Raw genomic sequence first — 24,764 nt, 5'->3', positions numbered from 1 at the left:
TGCGTTGATTTTTGGAAAGATGAAGTTAGTGAGGAGATAGTGAGCCATCTTTTGGTTTTGACCCATACATGTACTGGATATTTCCCCTTTGTGACTTTCTGGTTTACAGAATGATACAATGTGGTCAAGCTTTTCCTTAGTAGTCATGAATTCCGTTCCGGTGTTTGGAAGGTTTAGCAAGGTTGCGAGATAGGAAGGGGTAATGGTGAGCTTCTTACCTTTAACGCGAGTTACTAGATGGTCAGCATCACTTCCATCAACATAGAGGTTGGAGTAAAATTCACGTACTAACCTAGGATAGGTTCTTCCAGCAAGCGAAAAGAGTCCAGCCCATTTGTTTTTCGCAATCCATTCACAAAATGGTTGCTCATGTGTTATGAAGCTTGGAGAGAACCATCTACATCTGAGAACCTCATGATTCTTGACACTTGGGTACACCTTAACAAAGAATTTCTCATTTGGCTGCTTGTCCTTCTTCTTCTTCTTTGAAGAGGTTGCTAGTTCAGTTTTCGGGTTTTTGTTTGGAGTTAGGTCATGCTGACCTTGTTGAGGAGGAGACTTAGGGTTTTCATCGGGTGGTCATCGTTGTTACCGCCACCGGAAGGATTTTAGGATTTCGCCATGATTATGAATTCTTTGAGAGGATTTTGGGATTCAGAGAGAAGGATTTGAATGCCAAGGATTTCGAGTGTAAAGAGTGATAAGTGGGGATACTTCCACTATTTATAGAGGTGCTAATTGATCCTATTCGTTGAACTAGCCGTTTAACCTCGAGATTATCAACCGACAGAGATTTTGGCATTTATGACACGTTCGACGCATGGGTTTTCTCATTATTGCTCACGTTATCGTAGGTGGCTATTAATGCGTGTGCTAGCATTTAATGTTTTAAATGTGTTTTACTCAGCATTAAGAATATCAAACGTTTGTGATTCTGAGCAGTCAGTTTTACGTAGGATAGTTGTTTGTGGACTTAGTAACTCAGCTTAAGATAATCACACAGCATGTATATCTACTCAGCATATGGTGATTTTATATCATTTTTAACTCAGCATGCAACAGTTACTAATTTATCACAACCCACTCAGCATGGTAATCACTCAACATTCAATTAAGCACATAGAATTATTGAAGAGGATTTGACATACCGATAGCTTCCCTTAATATGTTAAATTGCTCACGAGCCAAAAGCTTCGTAAAGATATCCGCAAGCTATTCATTTGTTGATACGTAGGTCAGCTTGATCTCACCCTTGAGTACATGATCTCTGATGAAGTGGTGTCTTATGCTGACATGCTTCATCCTGATGTGTTGGATTGGATTCTTAGATAAGTCAATGGAAATCTTGTTGTCACATTTGACTTCTATTGTTTCTGTTTTGACACCATAATCCTCAAGTTGTTGCTTAATCCATAGGACTTGGGCCACACAACTTCTAGCAGCAACGTACTCAGCTTCAGTTGTAGATAAGGCCACTGATGACTGCTTTTTACTAAACCACGAAACCAGACAGCTTCCTAGGAATTGACATCCTCCTGAAGTGCTTTTTTGTTCTAGCTTATCTCGTCCATAGTTAGCATCAGTATATCCAATCAGTGTGAAGTCACTTGTATTTGGATACCATAAACCTGCATTAACTAAGCTCTGCAAATATCTGAAAATTCTTTTTACAGCTATTAAGTGAGATTCTCTGGGGTCAGCTTGATATCTTGCGCAATAACATACTGAGTACTGAATGTCAGGTCTACTGGCAGTAAGATAAAGTAGAGACCCTATCATACCTCGATATAACCTGTTGTCTACAGACTTACCTTTTTCATCAGCACAAAGGACAGTGTCAGTACCCATTGGGGTTGATATGGGTTTACATTCTCCTCCATATCAAACTTCTTTAGCATTTCTTTGGCGTACTTAGACTGACTTATGAAGATGTCATTCTTACCTTGCTTGATTTGAAGTCCAAGGAAGAAGTTGAGTTCGCCCATCATAGACATTTCGAACTCAGTTTGCATCAGTTTGCTAAACTCTTTGCACATAGAATCATCAGTAGCACCAAAAATTATGTCATCTACGTAAATTTGTGCAAGTAGGGTATTTTTACCCTTTTTCTTAATAAACAAGATTGTGTCAGCTTTGCCTCTGACATAATTCCTGGTCAGCAAGAAGTTGGTCAACCTCTCATACTAAGCTCTTGGAGCTTGCTTTAGGCCGTATAGGGCCTTTTTGAGTTTATAAACGTGGTTTGGAAATTTTGGATCTTCAAACCCTGGAGGCTGACTAACATATACCTCTTCGTTTATAAAGCCATTAAGAAATGCACTCTTAACATCCATTTGATATAATTTAAAGTTCATAAAACTTGCATAGGCACACAGTATACGTATAGCTTCTAACCTAACGACGGGTGCAAAGGTTTCACCGTAGTCAATGCCCTCTTGCTGACTATAGCCTTGGGCTACAAGTCGGGCTTTATTTCTGACTGCGTTGCCTTGCTCATCTAATTTATTTCTAAAGACCCACTTAGTTCCTATGGTCTTTTGATTCCTAGGTTTAGGTACTAAATCCCATATCTCATTTCTTGTGAATTGATCAAGCTCTTCTTGCATAGCATTGATCCAATATTCATCGTGCTCAGCATCATCAAAATTCTTTGGCTCATGCACTGAGACGAAGGCAACATTGCTGAGATACTTCCTAAGCTGATCTCTTGTCATCAGCTTGTTGTCAGCAGCATCAAGAATGGACTTCTCCGAGTGTCCTCTTGGAATTTTTATTTCTTTGGGCAATGTTGAGTTGTTTGGAACGGGTGTTTCTACAATCTCTGCAGGAATAGATTGGTCAGCAAAGGTTATTTCAATTTCTTGCTTACCTTTGGTCAGCCCTTGTATTGATGACTCAGAGGCTCCATTTTGATCAGCGGAACCTGAGCTTGGTTCATCTTCATTGAGCTGAGTTGACTTTCCTGCAGGGTCAGCTTCATCGAACTCAATATGGACAGACTCTTCTACAACCTGAGTTCGTTTATTATATACCCTATATGCTTTGCTGTTAGTTGAGTACCCTAAAAAGATCGCTTCGTCAGCTTTGGCATCAAATTTTGCAAGATTATCTTTTGTGTTGAGTATAAAACAATTACACCCAAAGGCACGAAAGTAGCCAATGTTGGGCTTTTGTCCTTTCCAAAGTTCATATGGGGTTTTCTTAAGAATAGGTCTAACTAAAGCCCTATTGAGAATGTAGCATGCTGTGTGGACAGCTTCACCCTAGAAATACTTTGGAAGCCTATTTTCACTCAGCATTGTCCTAGCTATTTCGACAATTGTTCTGTTCTTCCTTTCAACAACCCCATTCTATTGAGGTGTTCTAGGAGCAGAGAAATTGTGGTCAATACCACTAGTTTCACAAAATTCATCAAACTGTTGGTTTTTGAATTCTCCACCATTGTCACTTCTAATGTGAGCTACTTTTAGGTCTTTGTCATTTTCAAGTTTCTTAATCAATGTTGTGAAAGTCTCAAATGTTTCATCCTTGCTACTCAGCAAGATGATCCAAGTGTACCGAGAGAAATCATCTACAATGACTAAGGAAAATTTCTTACCTCCCAAGCTGAGTGGCTGGACAGGTCCGAAAAGATCCAAGTGTAGTAATTCCAATGGTCTCTTGGTTGAGACAATATTTTTACTTTGAAATGACTTCTTAGTTTGTTTGCCTTGCTGACAAGCATTACACAATTGATCTTTTTCAAATTTAAGTTTGGGCAATCCCTCAACTAGTTGCTTTCTAGCTAATTTGGCAAGAAGGTCCATGCTTACATGACCAAGTCTTCTATGCCATAGCCAGAAGTTATCCTCTTTAGACACTAAGCATATATTTTTAGAAAACTGTTTTTCTAAACTCAGCATGTATACATTGTCTACACGAGGGGCAGTTAAAATCAATTCGTTTTGTCACACCCGACCCTAAACGACCTCAATCGGCATCAGGCGTGAAATAGAAAGATCATAATCAGTACTTAGAAGTCTCCAATTTATCCAAATATCATTTAATTACAATTGCAATACCAAAGTTCTAACCCTAATTCTAACAATAAGCAGCCAACTTCCAAACCTCGTCTAATTGGTCGGTAACCTTCTCTATATCCTATACTTTCTCACCTAAAAACAGTAAAACATTTCAAAACGTGAGACAAAAATCTCAGTAAAAAACTATCAGCTACAAAAACCAATTTTACTTAACATAGCTACATATATACATTTATAAAGGGATTTAATCAAAACCTTCTCAAATATACTCAAAACTTAACGTTTCATCAAACCATTTCATAATCAAATAAATCTTTTATCAAACCAACTTGTAATCAAATAAATGTTTTATCAAACCAAATCGTATTCAATCAAACGTAAAGCCTTATATTAAAATCAATCATAACCGAAAACGTAATTCAAATCAACTTAAAACATTGTATCCATCCTCGAGTTTCTCCCTTTAAGTATCAATCAATAACCTAGAAATTTGGACACGGTCGTGACACGTTTGTTTTTCCGTCGATTATTTGACACTGAGTATCATCAAATACAACCTTTCTGTCGCTCTTGCAAAGCTGAGCTACACTCAGCAGATTGTATTTGAGACCTTTAACTAAGGAGACTGACTCAATAGTTGGGTTACCTCCGATAGTACCTGAGCCGACTATCTTACCCTTCTTATTGTCTCCAAAGCTTACACTTCCACCTCGTTTAAGCTCTAGTGTGATGAACTGAGTTTCATCACCAGTCATGTGCCTCGAGCATGTGCTGTCTATATACCACATTTTTTATTTCTCCACGCATCTCAGGCTCACCTGCATTTTAGACTATTCATCTTTAGGTACCCAATTCTTTTTGGGTCCTCGTTTGTTAGCATAAACAGGTGCAAATTCATATTTTAATTTGTGACGGCATACTTTGATAGTGTGGCCACTTTTACCACAGAAGTCACAATGAATTACCCTTTCAGGGTGATGTTGAGTGTGGTCAGCATTATTGTGCTGAGCATGCCAACATACCTTAGTGGTATGTCCTTTCTTTCCGCAGAAGTCACATTGGACAGTCCGCTTATTGTACCAACATACTTCTCTTGAGTGCCCCTTTTTCCCGCAACAGTCACACTGTGTGAACTGTTTATGCTGACTAGTACTTGAGTACTCAGCATGGGATTTATTTTTATTTGAGCCTCTTATTTGGCTCTGTAGGGTAGTGACATCCTTTTTCAGTTTCTTTGAATCTGATTGGACCTCCGAGACAAACTTGTGCATAATTTCCATGTTGCTATGCAAAGTTGAGTTGTCTTAGAGAAGATATCGGAGGTCACTCAGCTTGACCTCTTCAATCTCATCACATCGCCTGCTGAGTGCCTTTACTTTCTTATTGCACTTTTTAGTTAGCGCATATAAATCACTCAAGGCGTTTATCATCTCATTTCTAAGCAAAAGTAAGGATGTTACCTCATTACTGTGTTCCTCCTGGTCAGTTTCATCAGAGAGGTCAGCTTGCTCAGAAAAAGTGTGGTCAGCATCATCGGCCATGAAGCATATATTTGCTGTTTCATTTGCATCAGCTTCTGATGAGGTTGACTCATCACTATTACTCCATGTGGCTACCATAGCCTTTTTGCTGCCCTTCTTGTCCTTCTTCAGCATGGAACAACTTGACTTGATGTGCCCAGTTTGGTGGCACTCGAAGCAGGTGACAGGCTTTGAGTTGTCCTTCTTATACTTGTTGTCACTGGGCTTAGTTTTGTATTTGTCATTTCTTCTGAATGACCTTTTGCTGTTCTTATCATTCTTCCTGAACAACTTCTTCATTTTCCTGGTGAACATTGCCATTTCCTCATCATCTGATGAGTCAGCTTCGGTGGAGTCAGCTTTCATGACAAGTGATTTTTGTTTCTTGTCTTCTGACTTCTCTTTTTCTTCAAAGTTTTTCATTGATATCTCATGAGTCAGCAACGATCCGATCAGCTCATCGTACTTATACGTAGTCAGGTCCTAAGCTTCCTCCACTGCAGTCTTTTTGGCCTGCCAGCTTTTGGGAAGACTTCTTAAGATCTTCTTCACCTGTTCTTCTTTAGTGAAGTTCTTTCCAAGTCTTTTCAACTCATTTATAATGTTGGTAAATCTAGCATTCATTCCCGAGATGTCCTCATTATCATTTATCTCGAACAGCTTGTATAATCTCATATGCTAATTTACTTTTGATTCCTTGACCTTGCTTGTGCCTTCGTAGGTCACTTCAAGCTTTTTCCAAATCTCCTGTGCTGACTCACAACCTGAAATCTTATTGTATTCTGCAGCATCTAAAGCACAGTGAAGCATATTGATAGCCGAAGCATTGTTTTGAAGTTTTCTAAGGCCATTTTCTGACCACTCAGTTTCACTCTTAACAACTTTCTCATTGTTAACAGTTTTATATGGCACGTATGGGCCTTGAACTATTGCAAGCCATGCACTCATGTTTGTGGCTTGAATAAAGTTCTTCATCCTATTCTTCCAGAATGTATAATTGTATCCAAAGAATAGGGGAGGCCGACTAATTGATAATCCCTCAGGGAGTATCTGTGTTGTTTGGTTCCTGGGAAGGAAATGAGTGCTGTTCTCAGCCATTTATCAGGATCAGCTCAAGATAGTTATATCTTTGAGTAGTGAGCTTAGGCTCTGATACCACTTGTTGGTCCCGTGTGATTAGTTCCAATGGGGGGGGGTTAGGAACTAATGTAACTTTTTGCTTAATTAATCTTGCTGACTTGATAATTTTAACGAGTTTATTGACTCAGCTTTTGGTCAGCTTGGCCGATCTTGGTGTAAGACAGCTTTGGTCGGATGTTGACCAAGACTGTTTCACTTGTGAGTAGGGAATTGACACTTTTGTGATCAGCTTCCAACTCAGCACATTAATTTACTCAGTATCTTCTTTAAACAGTTTATATGCTGAGTAAATATGACAAACAACACATGCACATATATATATTGAGAGAGTTAGAAGTTACTCAGTATCACTTATCCTGATTCGACCTCTCTGCCTACGTCCAGTCCCCAGACTCCTCTAGGCTTTTAGAATCCAATACTGAGCTCTTTAAGGGTAGAGCACAAACCGGTTACAAGGCAGTTGAATATGCAAGAGTACCTTCCTCTATTTGTCTACTCAACTCCTACTAAGTGGTACAACCCAGCACCTAGATTTCTCTACCACTGAGTATTTACAACCAAATACTCAGCACAACACTCTCAATTTACAATTGATACAACTTGCTCTTTTTCAGATAAAGAACACTTTAGATGATTACAAAACAATCAATCTAGCATTTACACAAGGAATAGAAAGTGGGTGTAAGATTTCTTTCTTGTTTTTGAGTGCTTTGAACTTGTATTTTTCTCTCTTGTATATTCTGTAATTCGGAAAATGTCCAAGTGATATCTTTGTCCCTTTTATAGTTGTTATCTGAGGATCAAATCATTTGAATTTGATTTGTCCGTTGAATCCAAAACGGCTCTTTTGGGGGACAAGCTTCTGGTCAGCTTCAGATGTGCAGGCCAATCATGTTTTCTGATTTCTTCAGATGTCAGGCTTGTCTTCTTCCTACAGACTTTGTCTTCTTGCGGTAGTTTGTCTTATAGCATCAAACAGTTGACCCATGCATCTTGGAATTTGGCTTTTGCGTAATTCAAGGCTTCTATTATTGGTGCAGACAGTTATCGAATTTGTCTTTTAGCTAACGGATCATTCATGATGTCTTGAAGATCACTCAGCTTCACTTCAATAATCATTGTCTTTGATTGTCACCAGTTCTCATACTGAGTTCTTTTTCCACTCAGCTTTCATGGCCAGCTTCGTTCTGTAGGATCTATTTCTTGAAGCAGACTTCTTTTGTGCTGAGCTTCGTTTCACTCAGCTTCTTTGATCATCTTCATTCTGAAGCTGTTATTCTGAAGATGCCTTATCTTCTCTTATGCTGAGTTGCTCTTCACTCAGCTTGTGTTGTGTTCTCATGCTGACTTTGTCCTGTCTTAATCTTTATTTCTTTTTGCATTTATATTTATACTCAATATTGAACAAACGGATTAGTATAATTAAATCAAAGCACTTAAATTTAATTGTCTCTTAGTCATGGATTAAACTTAAATGATTTTGGCAAATCAAAATCTTGTGGAAAGGTGTTTCAACACTATGTTCCTCCAATATGGATGCGTATGCCTAGAGATGTGATTGATTTTTGTAAGATTTGTGATGTATGCCAATGTAGTGGGAATATTTTTCCTAGGAATGAGATGCTCCAACAATGCATACTTGTTTGTGAGATTTTTTTTATGTTTGGGCATTTCCCTAAGTTGCATAATAAACTTTATAAACTAGTAGCACTAGATTATGTGTTTAAATGGGTAGAGGCGGTTGCTTTACCAACCAATTCAGCGAGGGTCATGATAGACGTTCTTAAAAAGAACATTTTTACCCGATTTAGGACTCATATATATTTCATTAGTGATGAGGGTACCCTTTTTTGCAACAAGCAATTTGACCAATTGCTTAAGAAGTATGACGTAGCTCATAGAGTTGTAATCTTGTATCATCCGCAAACGAGTGGGAAAGTCGAGGTATCAAATGGAGAGCTAAAGTGAATCTTAGAGAAAAAGTTAGTGCATCTAGGAAAAGATTGGTCAATCAAATTAGATGATGCATTATAAGATTGCATTCAAAACACCTATTGGTATATGATAACATCTGAAATGTTATCCAAGAAGTAACGTTGTAATAATACAAATAACAAATGCGTCGCCAGCATTATAACCAGCCACGTGTTACATATTTGGATATGCAAGACGGATATGCCAATAACCCCAAAGGATGATATGCCAAGACGGATAAAGTAGGATCTGCAGATCCGCTATTATATCTTATATCAGTTATGATAAAGCTTAATCATGTAACTGAATAAACATCTTCTAAACATAGTTACATAGCTATTAAAAGGTATTAAATGAACAATGAAGATACAATCATTCATCATGGTAAAGGTTACAGAAATCTATATAAATACCCCAGCTTCCTGGGATCAAAGGTACACTTACTAGCTCTAGAGCACTTTTGAGATTATTCTTATTATTCTTTCAATTCTGTACTGATTTTTGCATCAGAGTGTTTCCCATCGATACCAACAGCACCACACAAGGAAGGCATTCCGACCAAAGAAAGTTATCAACTGGTGTGGTGCACGTGGAGCTCTCAACTATTTAGAGTCTCACCATGAACGAAGATGACCTCAGATGGGTTACCAACTCGGCCTACTAATGGAATCACTAATGTTAACACCACGGGGATCCCAACCCCACCCACTACATGTGTTACCATTATCTCGAGTGCTCTGAATAGACCCAATTCTCCCTTTCCCCTTAATGATCCCATCATATAGATACGAGATGCACGAGATTCATCCCTGCAATCATTTTTTCATGATATCAGAATAGCCGTAAAAACTCATTTGGGTCAAGAATCCAGCGACCGTGTAATGCAAATGCTGGGAAATTTGCCTGACACGCCAGCTCTAGGAGGTGGCCGCCTTCGAGGCAATTTCCAATGACAAGAGATACTCAATGGGTCCGAAAGCGTGAATCCTAGGCCTTGGGAGAATCATACTGCCAGTACCCCCACTATTCTACATGATGGATCTTCTACATACTACATTTCCTTTATGTCGCATTGGATGTCAAATCCTACGATAACTCACAACGTGGATTCAACAGTTATCACACACACAGAGGAAGAAATATCCATCGAGAACTCTTTAGAGAGCTGGATAGATCTGAAGCACCAAGAGAGCAGTGGCAATTTGATCCACTTTCTGACAGAGACTATCCCAGAATAGAGATCACTGAATCCTCACGTGGTGATCAGATCTCAACCTATGCCGGACAGATTCAAAAGTGGTGCAACTGAATATTCCACACCTCAGCAACATGGGGAAGAAATATGAAGGATTAGATATAGATGCGGGTATTGGAAACCTTGGCACAACAAGGATATTCAACCAATAGGTAAGGACCCACAAAAAGAAATTCACCATTCACTGAGAGGGTCCTCACCTATGAAAAGGACCAGAGATTCAAGGCACCTACATTATCGCAATATAAGGTGAAGGTAATCCAGAAGCCCATACACGATAATGTAAAGAGCTAATGGTTGTTTGACACCAATGAAGGGATCATCTGCAAAGTCTTTTCCGCAATTCTTAAAGGCTGACATTTGATTGGTTTCAATCTCTCCAAACTGGATCAATCCACAGGTGTCAGTCTTTGAATGGTGGATGTCTATTGTGATGCAGACAGTTTGTAATGTGCCTAAACTGTATTCCTTAGATTCTAGGTATAAATTGGGGACCTATTCTGAAATGGTTTCAGAACACCTATCATATTGATCCACGTATTTTGACGGTTACTCGTCCTAGTGTAGTTTAATCTGAAAACTCTCTTTGTACTACACGTTCTTACGTTTAATAATGAGGACACGTATATAATCATTTATATTTACATGATATTTACATGAGGAATAATAATAATAAACAACTAAACTAAATACATGATTAATATATCTCTCCTCAAATTTTATCAACTAGCTTCAAATGAATATCATTTTCTAGAATAACACAATGATTAATTCATTTAGGAAAAAAAAGTTTTCATACAACATTAAGATCTTAATTATTTTGAGTGAAAGAATCATTTAACATATACTCCGTAAAAATGATAAAATAGCCAAAGAAAATAAAATTATAGAATCTACACCTATTAACTCATAAGCAGCTTCATTATTTTAGAGAACGAACCAGCTATATATTATTGTGGGATATATAAATTTAGCCTATAGTTTTAGGAGAAGAATATATATAACCTGCACGTCAAAAAAAAAAAAGTTACAATAATATTTTAAAGGCTCTAAGTAGAGATCGAATCAAGTATATATTGTTGTGAGGATGTACAAATTTAGCCTATAGGTTTAGGGGAAGAACATGTTTAGCTTTTAGGTACAAAAAAAAATTGCAATCATAAGTTTAACGTTTATGAGACGCTACAATTTCAAATCCTATTAATGAAGATACGTTTTTAACGTGTAATTTTATGTTCTTGCTACATTCTCTAGCATTCTCACTACTAAAAAAAACTTGAAATTGTAAATCTTATACTAATGAAAAAAAATTATCATAATAACTGATGTGATATTGGTTATGAAAAAGAATTAATAACCAAATCAACACGTTTTCCTGATATATCTTAAGGAATTAACACAATCAAACAATAAACAAAAATTGGTGATAACAAACCAATTCCAACGAATTAAAGACAATTGGAACATGAGTGTTTGGCGATTCACAAGTACCTTACCAAAATACATGTTCACAATCAAGATAATATTGCAAGAATGATGACCCGATCTCTCAAGCTCACAATAAAGAATTCAAATTCGGATTGAAAATAACTCCCAACGGAAGAAGACGAACTTTTTGTTCATAAAAATATTGATATTTGATTGATAGAAAATAATGAAGAACACAAGCCTTTATATAGGCTACAAAAGAAACCTAAACTGAAAAGGAAGTTGAATCCTTATCCACAAAGCTAAAAGAAATCCTAATTAGATAAGGAAAAACATGAAATTTTTTTTTGTCCTTTAGACCCCAATTTCAGAACACTAATTAACATTATGTTGGCCTTTTAATTAGTTAGAAATAAGTCCAAATCAAACCTATAAGGCTAGAGTTAATTAGTCCCAATGGATTTTGCACATGCAAATCCAAATCTTCTTTTAAAACATTATCAACCTTTTTACATCACTATTATGAGCTTGGGTTTGAATACAACACAAAAATACATCATCTCTAATGACTTCGCTAGAATCCATTCCTTGTTTAAAGAAGCTGAAGACGAGTCCATTAAGCATTTGTTGGTATTTCTTTACACGATTCTTCATCATAGATCCAATTGACAGCTCTAATGGATCACTCATGCTTCTACTGGGCTCCTTAACTTCAAGCTCCTTTGTTCCATGCTCTTGTGATTTTGATATCACATCAATAACGCTTGAAATTGCACTGTCTAGTATTTTTTTTGTACGTGAAGGCTGAATCTGCTATTCGTGAATAACCATAAGACTAAATTTATAAATTATCCCGATTATTGTTAAGAAAAAATTTATGAAATAAATTTGGAGGTTCCTTTTGTGCTATTATTGTCGGAGACATTGATTCACAAAATAAACAATGTGTGTGATTGTTATCGCGACTTTCAATTTTATTTTATCATATTGTATTGTTAGGTTTTTTTAAGCATTACTATTAAATTCAGATACTGAATAATAATTATTTAGATGAATAATTTTTAATAATTGATATCCCAATAATTATTGTATTATAATTAAAATAATATTTATATTTTATAAAAAAATAGATATTGAAAAGCAATTATGATATGAATCTGGGCCGATGAACATTACTAATAAAAAGATAACAAAATAATATTGTACAACTTTATTTTTTAAAAATATATGATTTTTTAATAAGGTGATATATACCTCATTTTTTATTGATAAGATCCATTTTATACAATCCATCATATTTCGGATTAGAAACTCCCCTAAATAAAGCCTTAAATGATCGCCTAACTGACTCCTAAGAACAGAACCTGTATTGATTTATAATCTAGTTCACTTTAGTTGAAAATTAATTTAATACTTCATGATTTTCTAAATATATAAAAAAATACAATCTAAGAATATGATTGCAAAATTAGTATGAAGTAATTAATTTTCGCATTGTTGAAAACCTAAGCCATGGCGAGCTTTGGCGCAACGGTAAAATGTTGTTGTCGTGTGACCAAGAGGTCACGGGTTCGAGTTTTAGGAGCGGCCTCTTGCCAAATAAATTGGCAGGGAAAGGCTTGCCCTTAGTACATCTTTGTGGTGGGACCCCTATTTTAGTGCTTTTTTGCCCCCTAGATAATTTTTAGCCGTTTGGGTTTCACCTAAGCAATGATGAATAAAAACATTTATTATTATTATTATTTATCAGCTTTATTATAATTCAGTTTTGAATATTGTTGCATGTTTATTCCTGAATTGTATTTATTATTTTCGAATATGTTGATATAATTACATTATCTACTTGTTTCCATGACATGGTGACTTTAAAAACATTGTTTCAATTATATTACTTGTCAATATTATATTTTATTCGTTTGAATTGTTTCAATAATATTGTTTTTATAAATATACGTATTTTTCTATATTAAATTATTTTATATTATTATTTTTAGAAATTGTTTTTTTAATCAATTTTTAGATATTGTTATACATATTTTAATTTGAATTTATATAACAATTTATTTATTTATAAATAAAGAGTACAAAAATATAAGTCGTACAATATTAATATTATGAGGTATTTGAAGAGAATAAAAAATGACTAAATTGAAAATACAGTATTTAGGTTTTGTTCCTCATAATTAGTCAATCTATGTTATTTTATAAAAAGAAGTCTAGGAGTGTTAAAATGTATTATAGATACTATCCTAATCATATTATATAATTTATATATTTCAAATGGTTATATTATACTATAACATAAATGCAAATAAATTTTGTCAATGAGCTCAACGGTGTGCATGAAGAAAGAGGTAAACTTTTTAAATGTATATGTATATTAAAACAGCCGTGGACCACCGACGTTAACTTTTGGAATATCTTCCCAGTATACTCAACGGTTTATATAAACACCGTTTAAAGGAGTGTAAATCCTCTTTTTGCCCTTTACTTTTTTGACTTTCTTATCTACGTGGACCACATGCAAATGTCATATCTCAAAACGTTACCGTTTCTCTTGAATTCTAATCGTCGGATTCCATCTCATCTACGGTCTAAATTATTCGACCGTTGCAATGAAACTCCCCAACTCCAAAATTCAATTACAAATTGAGATCAGTGCCAGCTACTTTAAGAGCTTATTCTTTTTCTGCTTCCATTATTCTTTTTACGCTTCAATCTTCCTACCTTCTTCTCATTTCTCTCTACTTGAATTCTCTTTTCTTGCGATTTTCTTAATACTGTTTTCAGAACAATGGTGAAAACATCATCTTCTTCTCCGGTGACCGTAACTGTCTCATCAGGAGGCAAAGGAACAGGAAGTAGAAGCATCGGCTTAACAAGTCCGGTGCCCAGAACTTCTTTATCAAACTCCCCGATCAGCAACAGTCGGAATCGGAACTCAGGCGGAGGCAGATACTGCTCGACGTCTAGAGATGATACCACGGAGGATACCAATTCAGGGTTTGTCACATACACTGTGCACATACCTCCTACTCCCGACAACCAGTACATGTCAGCCTCAGGGACCAGCCTTTATGACTCAGGAAAACCTGATCGGAATTTCATTTCGGGTACTATCTTCACCGGTGGTTTCAATTCGGTGACCCGTGGGCATGTTATTGACTGTTCGCTGGAAACAGCTAAGTCTCTGAAATCAGGGGTTATTTGTGGGATGAAAGGCTGCGATGAAAATTCAATTCAAGGAAAGTGTGAGTGTGGATTCCAAATCTGCAGAGATTGTTATGTAGATAATGTGGAATCTATAGGAGGAGGACAATGTCCTGGTTGCAAAGAACCATACAGGGGTGCTGATGATGAGGAAACTGATGAAGATTATGAGGATAAAAGTGAAGAAGATCAGGCACTGCCCTTGCCTACTTTAGATAAGAGGCTTTCTGTTGTGAAGTCCTTCAAGGCGCAAAATCATCCCCCTGAGTTTGACCACACTCGGTGGTTGTTTGAGACTAAGGGTACTTACGGATATGGGAATGCCGTGTGGCCTAAAGATGGGTATGGAGGATCAGGAGCAAATGGATTTGACCATCCTCCAGATTTTGGAGAAAAATGCAAGAGGCCATTGACCAGGAAGGTTGGAATTTCTGCTGCAATTCTAAGCCCATACAGGTACATGAATGAAGTTTTCTGTTTTTCTCTAAATTGTATCTTCAATTTTGGCATTTGATTTTAGGTTTTTAACTTATAATTTGTGGCCTTTTGCTCTTCATTATTCACATCATCATATATGCTATTTTGATTATCTCTCGTTGCTTGCTTTAATTGGCTTTTGATTTAGGTTTTTAACTTGTGAAAACTGTGGCTTTTGATCTTCATTTCAATTCACAGCATATAGCTGTTTTGATTATCTCCCATCGGTTGCTTTAATTGGCTTTTGTTTTTAGGTTTTTAAGTTGTTATTTGTGGGCTTTTGTTCTGCATTTGAATTCACATCATATATGTTGCTTTGATTATTATCTCTTGTTGGTGGGTTTTAATTGGCTTTTGATTTTAGGTTTTTAACTTATAATTTGTGGCCTTTGGTTCTTCATTTACATAATATATCCTGCTTTGCTTATCTCGTTGGTTAGTTGCTTTAGGATTCTATCTTGTGGTTATTGAAGACTAGAATAATTAGCTGGGGAATTCATAATTCATCTCTGTAAATGTTGTTATGAATTATTAATGAACTTACCTGCCTAAGTTAAGCTAGCTGATAATTAGAAGATAGTAGCTCTAGTAATATTTTGGCATAATTGGGACCTGAATGTGAGATTAATGTTATTGGTTATGCAGATTGCTGATTGTGATGCGTCTGATTGCCCTTGGTTTGTTTCTCACGTGGAGAGTTCGACATCCCAATCACGAGGCAATGTGGCTATGGGGGATGTCCATAACTTGTGAGATATGGTTTGCGTTTTCATGGCTTCTGGATCAACTTCCTAAGCTATGCCCAGTAACAAGAGTCACTGACCTTTCTGTTCTAAAAGAACGCTTCGAATCCCCCAATCTCAGAAACCCAAGAGGAAGATCAGACCTTCCAGGCATTGATGTATTTGTTTCAACTGCAGACCCTGAGAAAGAACCTCCTCTTGTCACTGCAAACACCATTCTATCCATTCTTGCAGTCAATTATCCAGTGGAAAAGGTTGCCTGTTACTTGTCAGACGATGGTGGAGCTCTGTTGACATTTGAAGCTCTTGCTGAGACTGCTAGTTTTGCAAGAATTTGGGTACCCTTCTGCAGAAAACATAATATAGAACCTCGGAACCCCGAGGCTTATTTTGGGCAGAAACGCGATTTTCTCAAGAACAAAGTGAGGCTTGACTTTGTTAGGGAGAGGAGAAGAGTGAAGAGAGAATATGATGAATTTAAAGTGAGGATTAATTCCTTGCCTGAAGCAATCAGGAGAAGATCAGATGCTTACAATGCCCATGAAGAGCTTCGAGCAAAGAAGAAACAGGTGGAAATGGGGGCCAATCCATCAGATCCAATTAAGGTACCAAAGGCTACTTGGATGTCAGATAGCTCTCATTGGCCTGGAACTTGGGTTTCTGGTGAGACTGATCACTCAAGGGGAGATCATGCCGGTATAATTCAGGTAAATATTTTGTTAAACCTGTAATTTACTACTAAATTTTCTTGGAAACTTAAGAGTATGTATTAACATTTCTTCTTTGATTTTGATCGCAGGCAATGTTAGCCCCACCCAATGCAGAACCTGTGTTCGGGACAGAAGCAGGCGGCGAGAACTTGATTGACACAACAGACGTTGATATCAGATTGCCACTGCTGGTGTATGTGTCTCGTGAGAAGAGGCCAGGTTATGATCACAACAAGAAAGCTGGAGCTATGAATGCTCTAGTTAGAACTAGTGCAATTATGTCAAATGGTCCATTCATCTTAAATCTTGACTGTGATCACTACATTTATAACTCTTTGGCCATGAGGGAAGGAATGTGCTTTATGCTTGATAGAGGCGGTGACAGGATCTGTTATGTTCAGTTCCCTCAAAGGTTTGAAGGGATTGATCCGAATGATCGCTATGGTAACCACAACACAGTGTTCTTTGATGTAAGCATGAGAGCTCTTGATGGGCTGCAGGGTCCAATGTACGTAGGAACTGGTTGCATCTTCCGCAGAACAGCTCTGTATGGGTTCAGCCCTCCTAGAACCACAGAACACCATGGATGCTTTGGCAGGAGGAAAATTAAGTTGCTTTTAAGGAAACCCAAGAAGTCTGCAAAGAAACAAGAAGATGAGATAACATTGCCAATTAATGGAGACCACAATGACGATGATGCAGAGATAGAGTCTTCGCTTCTACCGAAAAGATTTGGGAACTCAGCTTCTTTAGCTGCATCAATTCCAGTTGCAGAATACCAAGGAAGGTTGCTTCAAGAAATGCAAGGAAGTCACGGAAGACCAGCTGGATCCCTTGCTGTTCCTAGAGAGCCATTGGATGCTGCAACAGTTGCAGAGGCAATTAGCGTAATCTCTTGCTTCTACGAGGATAAAACTGAGTGGGGGAAAAGGGTTGGATGGATATATGGTTCAGTAACAGAAGATGTGGTTACTGGTTACAGAATGCATAACAGAGGATGGAGGTCCATTTATTGTGTAACGAAAAGAGATGCATTTCGCGGGTCAGCTCCTATCAATCTAACAGACAGGCTGCATCAAGTGCTTCGATGGGCAACAGGTTCAGTTGAAATATTCTTCTCACGAAACAATGCATTGTTTGCTAGCCCTCGTATGAAGTTCTTACAAAGGATAGCATATTTCAACGTGGGAATGTACCCTTTCACCTCAATGTTTCTCATTGTATATTGCATACTACCTGCAATATCTCTATTTTCAGGGCAATTCATAGTTCAGTCTCTCAGCATCACATTCCTTGTGTTCTTGCTGGCCATCACAATAACCCTTTGCTTACTTGCACTCCTGGAAATCAAATGGTCCGGAATCACTCTCCACGACTGGTGGCGAAATGAGCAGTTCTGGGTGATAGGAGGAACAAGTGCTCATCCTGCAGCAGTCTTACAAGGACTGCTAAAGGTAATAGCAGGAGTAGACATATCATTCACATTGACATCTAAATCAGCAACACCAGAAGAAGGGGATGAGGAATTTGCTGAACTTTACGAGGTTAGGTGGAGCTTCTTAATGGTACCTCCAATCACAATAATGATGTTGAATGCCATAGCAATAGCAGTAGGAGTAGCAAGGACAATGTACAGTCCTTATCCAGAGTGGAGTAAGCTTCTAGGTGGGGTGTTCTTCAGCTTCTGGGTTTTATCCCATCTCTACCCATTTGCTAAAGGGCTGATGGGGAGAAGAGGAAAGGTACCAACCATTGTGTATATATGGTCTGGTTTGCTCTCCATTATCATTTCTTTGCTTTGGGTCTACATCAGTCCTCCTCCAGGCCGGGGAGAAGAAGATTACATGAAGTTCCACTTCCCTTGATCTTATTCTTTGTGCTTATATATATATATATATATATATATAGGATCATTGTTTGCAGTAGTAGTAACAGAAAAGCAAAATGAGGTTTCTCCACCTCAGCTTTGTAGTTTTTTCTTAATTACATTCTGCTTGTCAATGTGTAATGTTCTTGTTTATGATATTTCTTCAAATATTTATGGTGGGTGGATCATGATTTAGAGCTAATTATAATTATGATTATAAACAATTGCCAACCAGTTGAAAACAAGAACATTACACATTGACAAGCAGTGTTAGCAATACTAGTTAGTGTTAGAGCCTCTAAGCCGTATTAATCATATTAGGGTGGTCCTTAAGGAACCCACGAAAAACAACTCTACCTTAGTAGAGTTGCTTCCTCATTACACCGCACCATAATTAGCAGAGCTCCTTCTTTCCTTATAGGGTTGTTTTAACCTATAATGCACGGAAACTCTCCATGACAAGCGTTTTCCTGTTTCCGACAGATGTGGGAAACGGAAACTCTCGGAAACTGATACGAAACGTTTCCGGGCACGTTTCTGTAATTATCAAAAATATGAAACGCGTCTCTCAGTTTTTAAACGGTTTTCCCTACCTATTTCGATTAAAATTCTGGAAATTCAAACTTTCTATTTTCCAGTTCCTATTCAATCTATGATTATGAAAATTGAAACTTTCTATTTGAGAGATAATTACTTTCTTGTATCCTTCAATTTAAAGATGGCTTAATACATACTCAGCCCCCTAAAGTTGTCCATTTTATTCATTTAACCCCTTCAACTTAAGGGACATCCTTTTAACCCCCTAAACTCCAAAAAAACACTACTTTTAACCCCCTATTTTAGAATGCCGAGATATAATGTTGTCCGTGTGTATCACGCGCGTGACACGTGTGTATCCTGAATTACCCAGCCCCCTAAAGTTGTCCATTTTGTTCATTTAACCCCCTCACCTCACGGGCCGCCCCTTTAACCCCCTAAACTCCAAAAAAACGCTACTTTTAACCCCATATTTTAGACTGTCGAGATATAATATTGTCCGTGTGTATAATTTGCTCTTTTATTTCCTACTTTCTTCTTTTGAAAGTCCTTAATATTGAAAAATTGCTATAAATATCATTTAGTCATCACTTCTCTTCCACTGTATTATATACTTCATATCAAATCAGATTTTAACTCTTCCTTTGTATTGCCTTCCACTGTATCTATATACACTGTGGTCATAATTCATACAAAATTAAAGCATTTTTTACAATTCCAACGTGGATTGAGACCAAAAAAAGCACCAATTAAAAATTAGAAAGACACCAATTAAATCTTCTTTATCTCCAATGCCCGTACTTGAGTTGGAACTAGGATTTTTTTGGAGTTTAGGGGGTTAAAGGGTTGTCCCGTGAGGTGAGGGGGTTAAATGAACAAAATGGACAACTTTAGGGGGCTGTATGCATTTTTTTTACCGTTGGAGGCAAGAACAAAATCCTCTCACACGCCTTCTGTGTTTGAGACACAAACGTTGACTAGGTCAATGCCACGTCGGATGATAGGGGGTTAAAAGTAGCGTTTTTTTGGAGTTTATGAGGTTAAAAGGATGTCCCTTAAGTTGAAGGGGTTAAATGAATAAAATGGACAACTTTAGGGGGCTGGGTATGTATTAAGCTTTTAAAGAACTTATCCATATTTCTTTCTCCTATAATCCTTGTCTCTGGAATCTTGATTGAGTTTGAACTTTCTTCATCTTATTCTTCAATCTTATTTAATGTATTATTATATTTTTAATATTTATAAATATGCTCCTATATTTTTAATATTTACACGTTTCCCCCACGTTTTCGTTTCCTACGTTTTTTAGAAATTACGTTTTCAAGTATCGTTTCCGTTTCAGTTTCCGTATCCGTGCAACATAGGTTTTAATTGATGGTAAAAAACACCCATTTGGAGAAAATTTTCCCAACGGTTGAAGAATCTCAGAGCATAGGGTGTGTCGTAACTGGTAAAGGTCCTTCCTCATAAGGTTAATACAACTTGAAGTCCGTAATAGTATTGTTTTAACGGGATAATTAAAAGCAGTCCATTTTGGGAAAATAGTTATCCACCAGCCACATGGTGGTGTTAAGTCCAAGTTCTCAAGTGTCTTGTGAAATCAATACCTAGTAGAAAAAAGTGTTTAATTCTTGTCGTTAATTGAAAAGTTGTTGCATTCTTGGAAATCAATACATCTATCTTGCTTGTTATTTCTCTGATATTAACTTGTCTAGGAGAAGTGAGGAGCTACCTGTATTCTTTTTCCAAAACCATCCATCGTAATTGATCTTGTACCAGGACAGGATGGACCCCTTGATATGCAACCAAAATAGCTCATTCCATCCCCTTGGGGCCTAAAACAAGAGGACCCGTCCTATGGAAGACAAAAACTTTTATCTCAATCACAAAATAAGAACTTAAACTTGTTTAGCTTACTTATTTACTGTTATAGTTTGTTATTGCAAAACCAAACGTCTAAAACTCTCACTTAAAGCTCTTCACCTTCTTCTACAGCTTTTACAAGTGATAAATATCTGCTATGTTTTTTAAAAAGCGGAGTGTATAGATGATAAATGAGTATCACACATATCATAATGCAATTCCGTCCACATGAATCACCGACTCTATCCTTGGGACCCAAAGTACAAAATTAATGAAAATATCATCTTATTGGCTGCACAGTCCGTGTGTGCCCTCTGTGAATACATACGACTCAACAACATATTTGTGATGCACCAGATTACTGCACCGTTATTGCATTCTGTGACTATCTAACCTTACCAAATGATTAAAGTTTAATACTACAAAGTTTGGTACTATATGATTATAATTATAGGAGACAACAAATCGGTCTAGCTCAGATTGATCTTTCTTTGCTTTCGTCCCTTAAAAGCTGTTGCCCTGTCTTAATCAGCTTTCATAACACAATTAATTAATTTTAAAAGATCAACCACTCAGCAGCCAACAAAGTAGAAGAAGATCATATAACTGGAGTTTAAAATTATGAAAAATAATCTCTATTAAAATTCACTAACATCACAGAAAGAATTAATCAAATACAATAAAGAACAACATGTAACCAGCTGATTCCAGGAGAGGTGAAGCAAATGGCCACGTGTGATGCCAGGGCAAAAGGAATCGGTCCCCAGTCTCTATTTCGGACTCTTCCTACGCAACAACTGTAATCTAGGTCCCACTTTGATGCCATAATCAAGTTTAGAAAAGATCAACTCAACTTCCCCTTTTGTATTAAACCCAAAAATTATTAAACAAATGAATTAATTCAATTCACCTATTGACATATACAAGATGACACATGCAAGAATTATCCAGAGAAAGAAACGTGCAAATGCTGATGCCACCGAATAGCGCATAAAGACAGAGATGAGGTGGTTCATATGACAAAGCTACCACCACTGCAACCGAAGGAGAAAAAAACAGTGTCCAAAAAAGAATTAGACCTTGGTGCCACCATTTTGCAAGGCCAATTTTAGATTCTTACGAATGAATGATACTCCAGCCCGCACGGCACCACTCCTCCTCCCTTGTTTTGGAGGCCACGCACACGCACTAGGTTCCTTTCGGCCACTACACATCACTACCTTTTTGCTCATTACACTCCACCTACAACGTATATATAATGTGTGCAACTTTATCATTTTTTTCTTTTCTTATTGCCTTATTTTGACAAGTTTATAATAATGGCGTGCAATAAGCAAAAAGGTATACAAAATACAGCAAAATTGAGTTGTCCCCTTTTCTTTCAAGTCCCAACCAAAGCATTGTACCACATAACTCAGATGACCTACCAATAGCATAAAAAAGATTTAACCTAAAAAGAAAAAGATATCTTGCTCTACTTCCCACTCACAAGAGCTAATAAAAAGATGAAAGTTTGTGCAGAACTAACAAGTTCACCGACACCAGCCAGGGTGCTAATAAAGTTACTAATTGCCACTTGGATAGTACTCTTCATACTAGTGTAATCAATGGAGTTACAAGTGCAATTTGGTCATTTTAAAGCAGAAGTGAACCATGGTTATCCTTTCTCCTCTTCACACAGTTGTGTTTTGGCTATAATATTAATCACTACTGTAACTAAAATCCCAAATAAACACTAAATGATAAGGAATTGAATATGTTCATTGTTTTTTCTTTTTTTATTTCCAGAGACAGAAATAACAAGATGGGATGGAATAGGATACAAATCATCTACTACTATGACCAAAAAAATTGAGTAAATTCTAGTAAAAAGAACAAGGACAAATAGAAGGCACAAAAATAATGAAGAACAGAGGCCAAATTGAAAAATTAATGAACCAAAAAAGAAGAAGAGAAGATTAGTCACAGAACAGTCTTGCAGAGAATTTACCGGCGAGTACTACTGTTATTCAAAGTGAGTTCCCGTACAAATCATATGGTGCCCATAGTGCGTCGAGCGGGCACGGTTGCTTCGAGTCAATCCTGAGCCAAGGTTTGCCGCTACCTGACCAATGTAGGAGGCTAACTGGACCGGGATGTAGGTCACGGCAGCTGCCCCTTATATTATCACCGCCTAACCCGTGTTGGTTCCACCGGTGCTCGATTGGCGCAACGTTTCCAGCAAAGACTAACAAGAACGGCGGCAAGGAACCTAGTTCATAGATCCGGTCAATCTTTTGGATCTCCATCCACCTTTCTATCCGCTTAGTATATCCGACCCGTCTCCACTTCACCAGATCTATCACCATTACTCCAGTGTTGAAGTAGCAAGGTTTCCGACCGGTAAATGTACCGGAAAACTTTTCATTCGACCAGAAACTCGCCATGAAATATTTGGTGAAGTTTGCGTGACAGTATTCCGGGGCACCGATTGTTCTTGAACCCAAATTCGTAGTCCATAGCTTGGCAATATCATCAACCACAACTAAATCAGAATCGAAGTAGATAACCCTGCGAACGCAAGGCTCCAGCAGATCAGCCAAGTAATTCCTGGCGTAGTTGAGTGGCTGCTCGAGAGCTTGCCTAACAGAAGTAGAGATCAGGTTCCGTACAATTTTTGGATTGAAATAATACACTTTGAACTTCAATTGAGGGAAAGTAGAGCGCACTAAGAATTCCAGATTGGTCTCAGAAACCAAAAAATGGAAGAAAACACTCTCCGGACACAATGAATGCTGTAAAATGGAATGAACAGCAGCAATTGAACCCCTAAGATACTCAACATCGAGAGTAATTGCAACATGCACCAAGGAAGGATCACAGAGACCGGTTCTCCCTGAAATTCTGATATCATTGAATCCACATTTATCTGCATTGCGGAATACCGACGCTTTTCGAAATGACAAAAAATCCGGCGAATGAGCCAGATTTGCCATGTATCCATCGAGATGAGAAGATCGAATAGCCTCAGCCGGAGAAAACGATTGAAGGGACGGAGAAAGAATAATCATAACCATGGCAGCAGAGAAAAAACCAGAGAATCTCATAATCCAAAGCATTTTCCCCCGGTAAATCCCTCTCCTCTTCTTTTTCTTGGATTTGAAATCAAATCGATCTGCCAGGATAGGTAAGAGGAAAGATCGAAGAATGGCTAGGGTTCCTTTAAGGTCTGCCAGATTGAGTAGTATGAGTAGGAATCAATCTTTTCCTCCGGGGGGTTCAAAGTAAAATTGCCGTGGGAATGAAGCGACCTTGGAGGAGAGAGAGAAGAGAAGAATCCATAAAAATGAAAGCAGGGGAGGAGAATCAGTCCGTCGGTCGGTATGTCCGTCCGGCCCACCTCTCTCCCTCCGGCTCGCCACCTGCACTCTTCTTATCTCTGGTTAATGGCTTCGTGAAGAAGGCGATAGATTAAGAACAGAGAAGAGACACAAGTGGAGAGTAGAGAGAGAAGGGGTTTTCTGTTTCTTTTTCCAGTTTAGCCTTGCGTTTTCCACCATAGAAATCCACGGCCGAAACCAAAATTATAATAATATCAGTTAAATGCTCCTCCTATCTTATTAAAAATGAAATTAAATCAATTATACGATAGTTGAGTAATTAGTAATTTGACAGAATTAATTAAAAGAGGTGTTTGTACTTTTTATTAAGAGAGCAGAAACCAGCTGTCTCTGTTCTGTGTTTTGTGTCACAATGACCATTACGTCCCTATCTCATCACTTGCTATTATATTTCTTTCTTTTTTTCTATCCTTGTTGGCTTCTACACGTCACTCACGCTCTCTGGCCTTGCCAAGTAAGATTGTTGTAATTTACACCCACCTTTTAATATTAATTTTAATTAAATTAATAATGTAATTCCAACACTAGTAAAATAAGGATTTGGCTATGCTTACTTACTTTGTTTTTTTCGCTTTGTTTTTTTCGCTATTTGATGGTAATAAATTTTGACAAAATAAGCTCATCTAATAGTAGAAAAA

At 37.4% G+C, this 24,764-nt stretch overlaps 2 protein-coding genes across 2 annotated transcripts; one reads left to right on the top strand and one right to left on the bottom strand.

Annotated features, from left to right (window-relative positions):
* Positions 1-14,007: 14,007 nt before the first annotated feature.
* On the top strand, positions 14,008-18,920 carry LOC136217699 (cellulose synthase-like protein D5). Its single transcript, XM_066004337.1, has 3 exons — positions 14,008-15,005; positions 15,672-16,476; positions 16,569-18,920. The coding sequence occupies exons 1-3, from the start codon at positions 14,134-14,136 to the stop codon at positions 18,342-18,344; spliced, it is 3,453 nt and encodes a 1,150-aa protein (XP_065860409.1). The 5' UTR covers positions 14,008-14,133; the 3' UTR covers positions 18,345-18,920.
* Positions 18,921-21,385: 2,465 nt separating this feature from the next.
* Positions 21,386-24,391, bottom strand: LOC136217700 (probable galacturonosyltransferase-like 7). The gene is made up of 2 exons (XM_066004338.1): positions 22,737-24,391; positions 21,386-21,988 (listed from the first exon to the last, which is right to left on the bottom strand). Exon 1 carries the CDS (start codon positions 23,842-23,844, stop codon positions 22,756-22,758), a length of 1,089 nt encoding a protein of 362 aa, XP_065860410.1. The 5' UTR covers positions 23,845-24,391; the 3' UTR covers positions 21,386-21,988; positions 22,737-22,755.
* Positions 24,392-24,764: the final 373 nt, after the last annotated feature.

The sequence above is a fragment of the Euphorbia lathyris genome, chromosome 2 (genome assembly GCF_963576675.1).
Source record: "Euphorbia lathyris chromosome 2, ddEupLath1.1, whole genome shotgun sequence".
Classification (NCBI taxonomy): domain Eukaryota; kingdom Viridiplantae; phylum Streptophyta; class Magnoliopsida; order Malpighiales; family Euphorbiaceae; genus Euphorbia; species Euphorbia lathyris.
The sequence above is the reverse complement of the archived record's forward strand: the minus strand, read 5'-3'. Positions and strand labels throughout refer to the sequence as shown.

Coding starts and splice junctions, on each gene's coding strand:
- LOC136217699 (XM_066004337.1), top strand. CDS start 14,134: ATGGTGAAAACATCATCTTCTTCTCCGGTGACCGTAACTGTCTCATCA. Junction 15,006..15,671: donor GCAATTCTAAGCCCATACAG/GTACATGAATGA, acceptor TTGGTTATGCAG/ATTGCTGATTGTGATGCGTC. Junction 16,477..16,568: donor ATCATGCCGGTATAATTCAG/GTAAATATTTTG, acceptor TTTTGATCGCAG/GCAATGTTAGCCCCACCCAA.
- LOC136217700 (XM_066004338.1), bottom strand. CDS start 23,844: ATGCTTTGGATTATGAGATTCTCTGGTTTTTTCTCTGCTGCCATGGTT.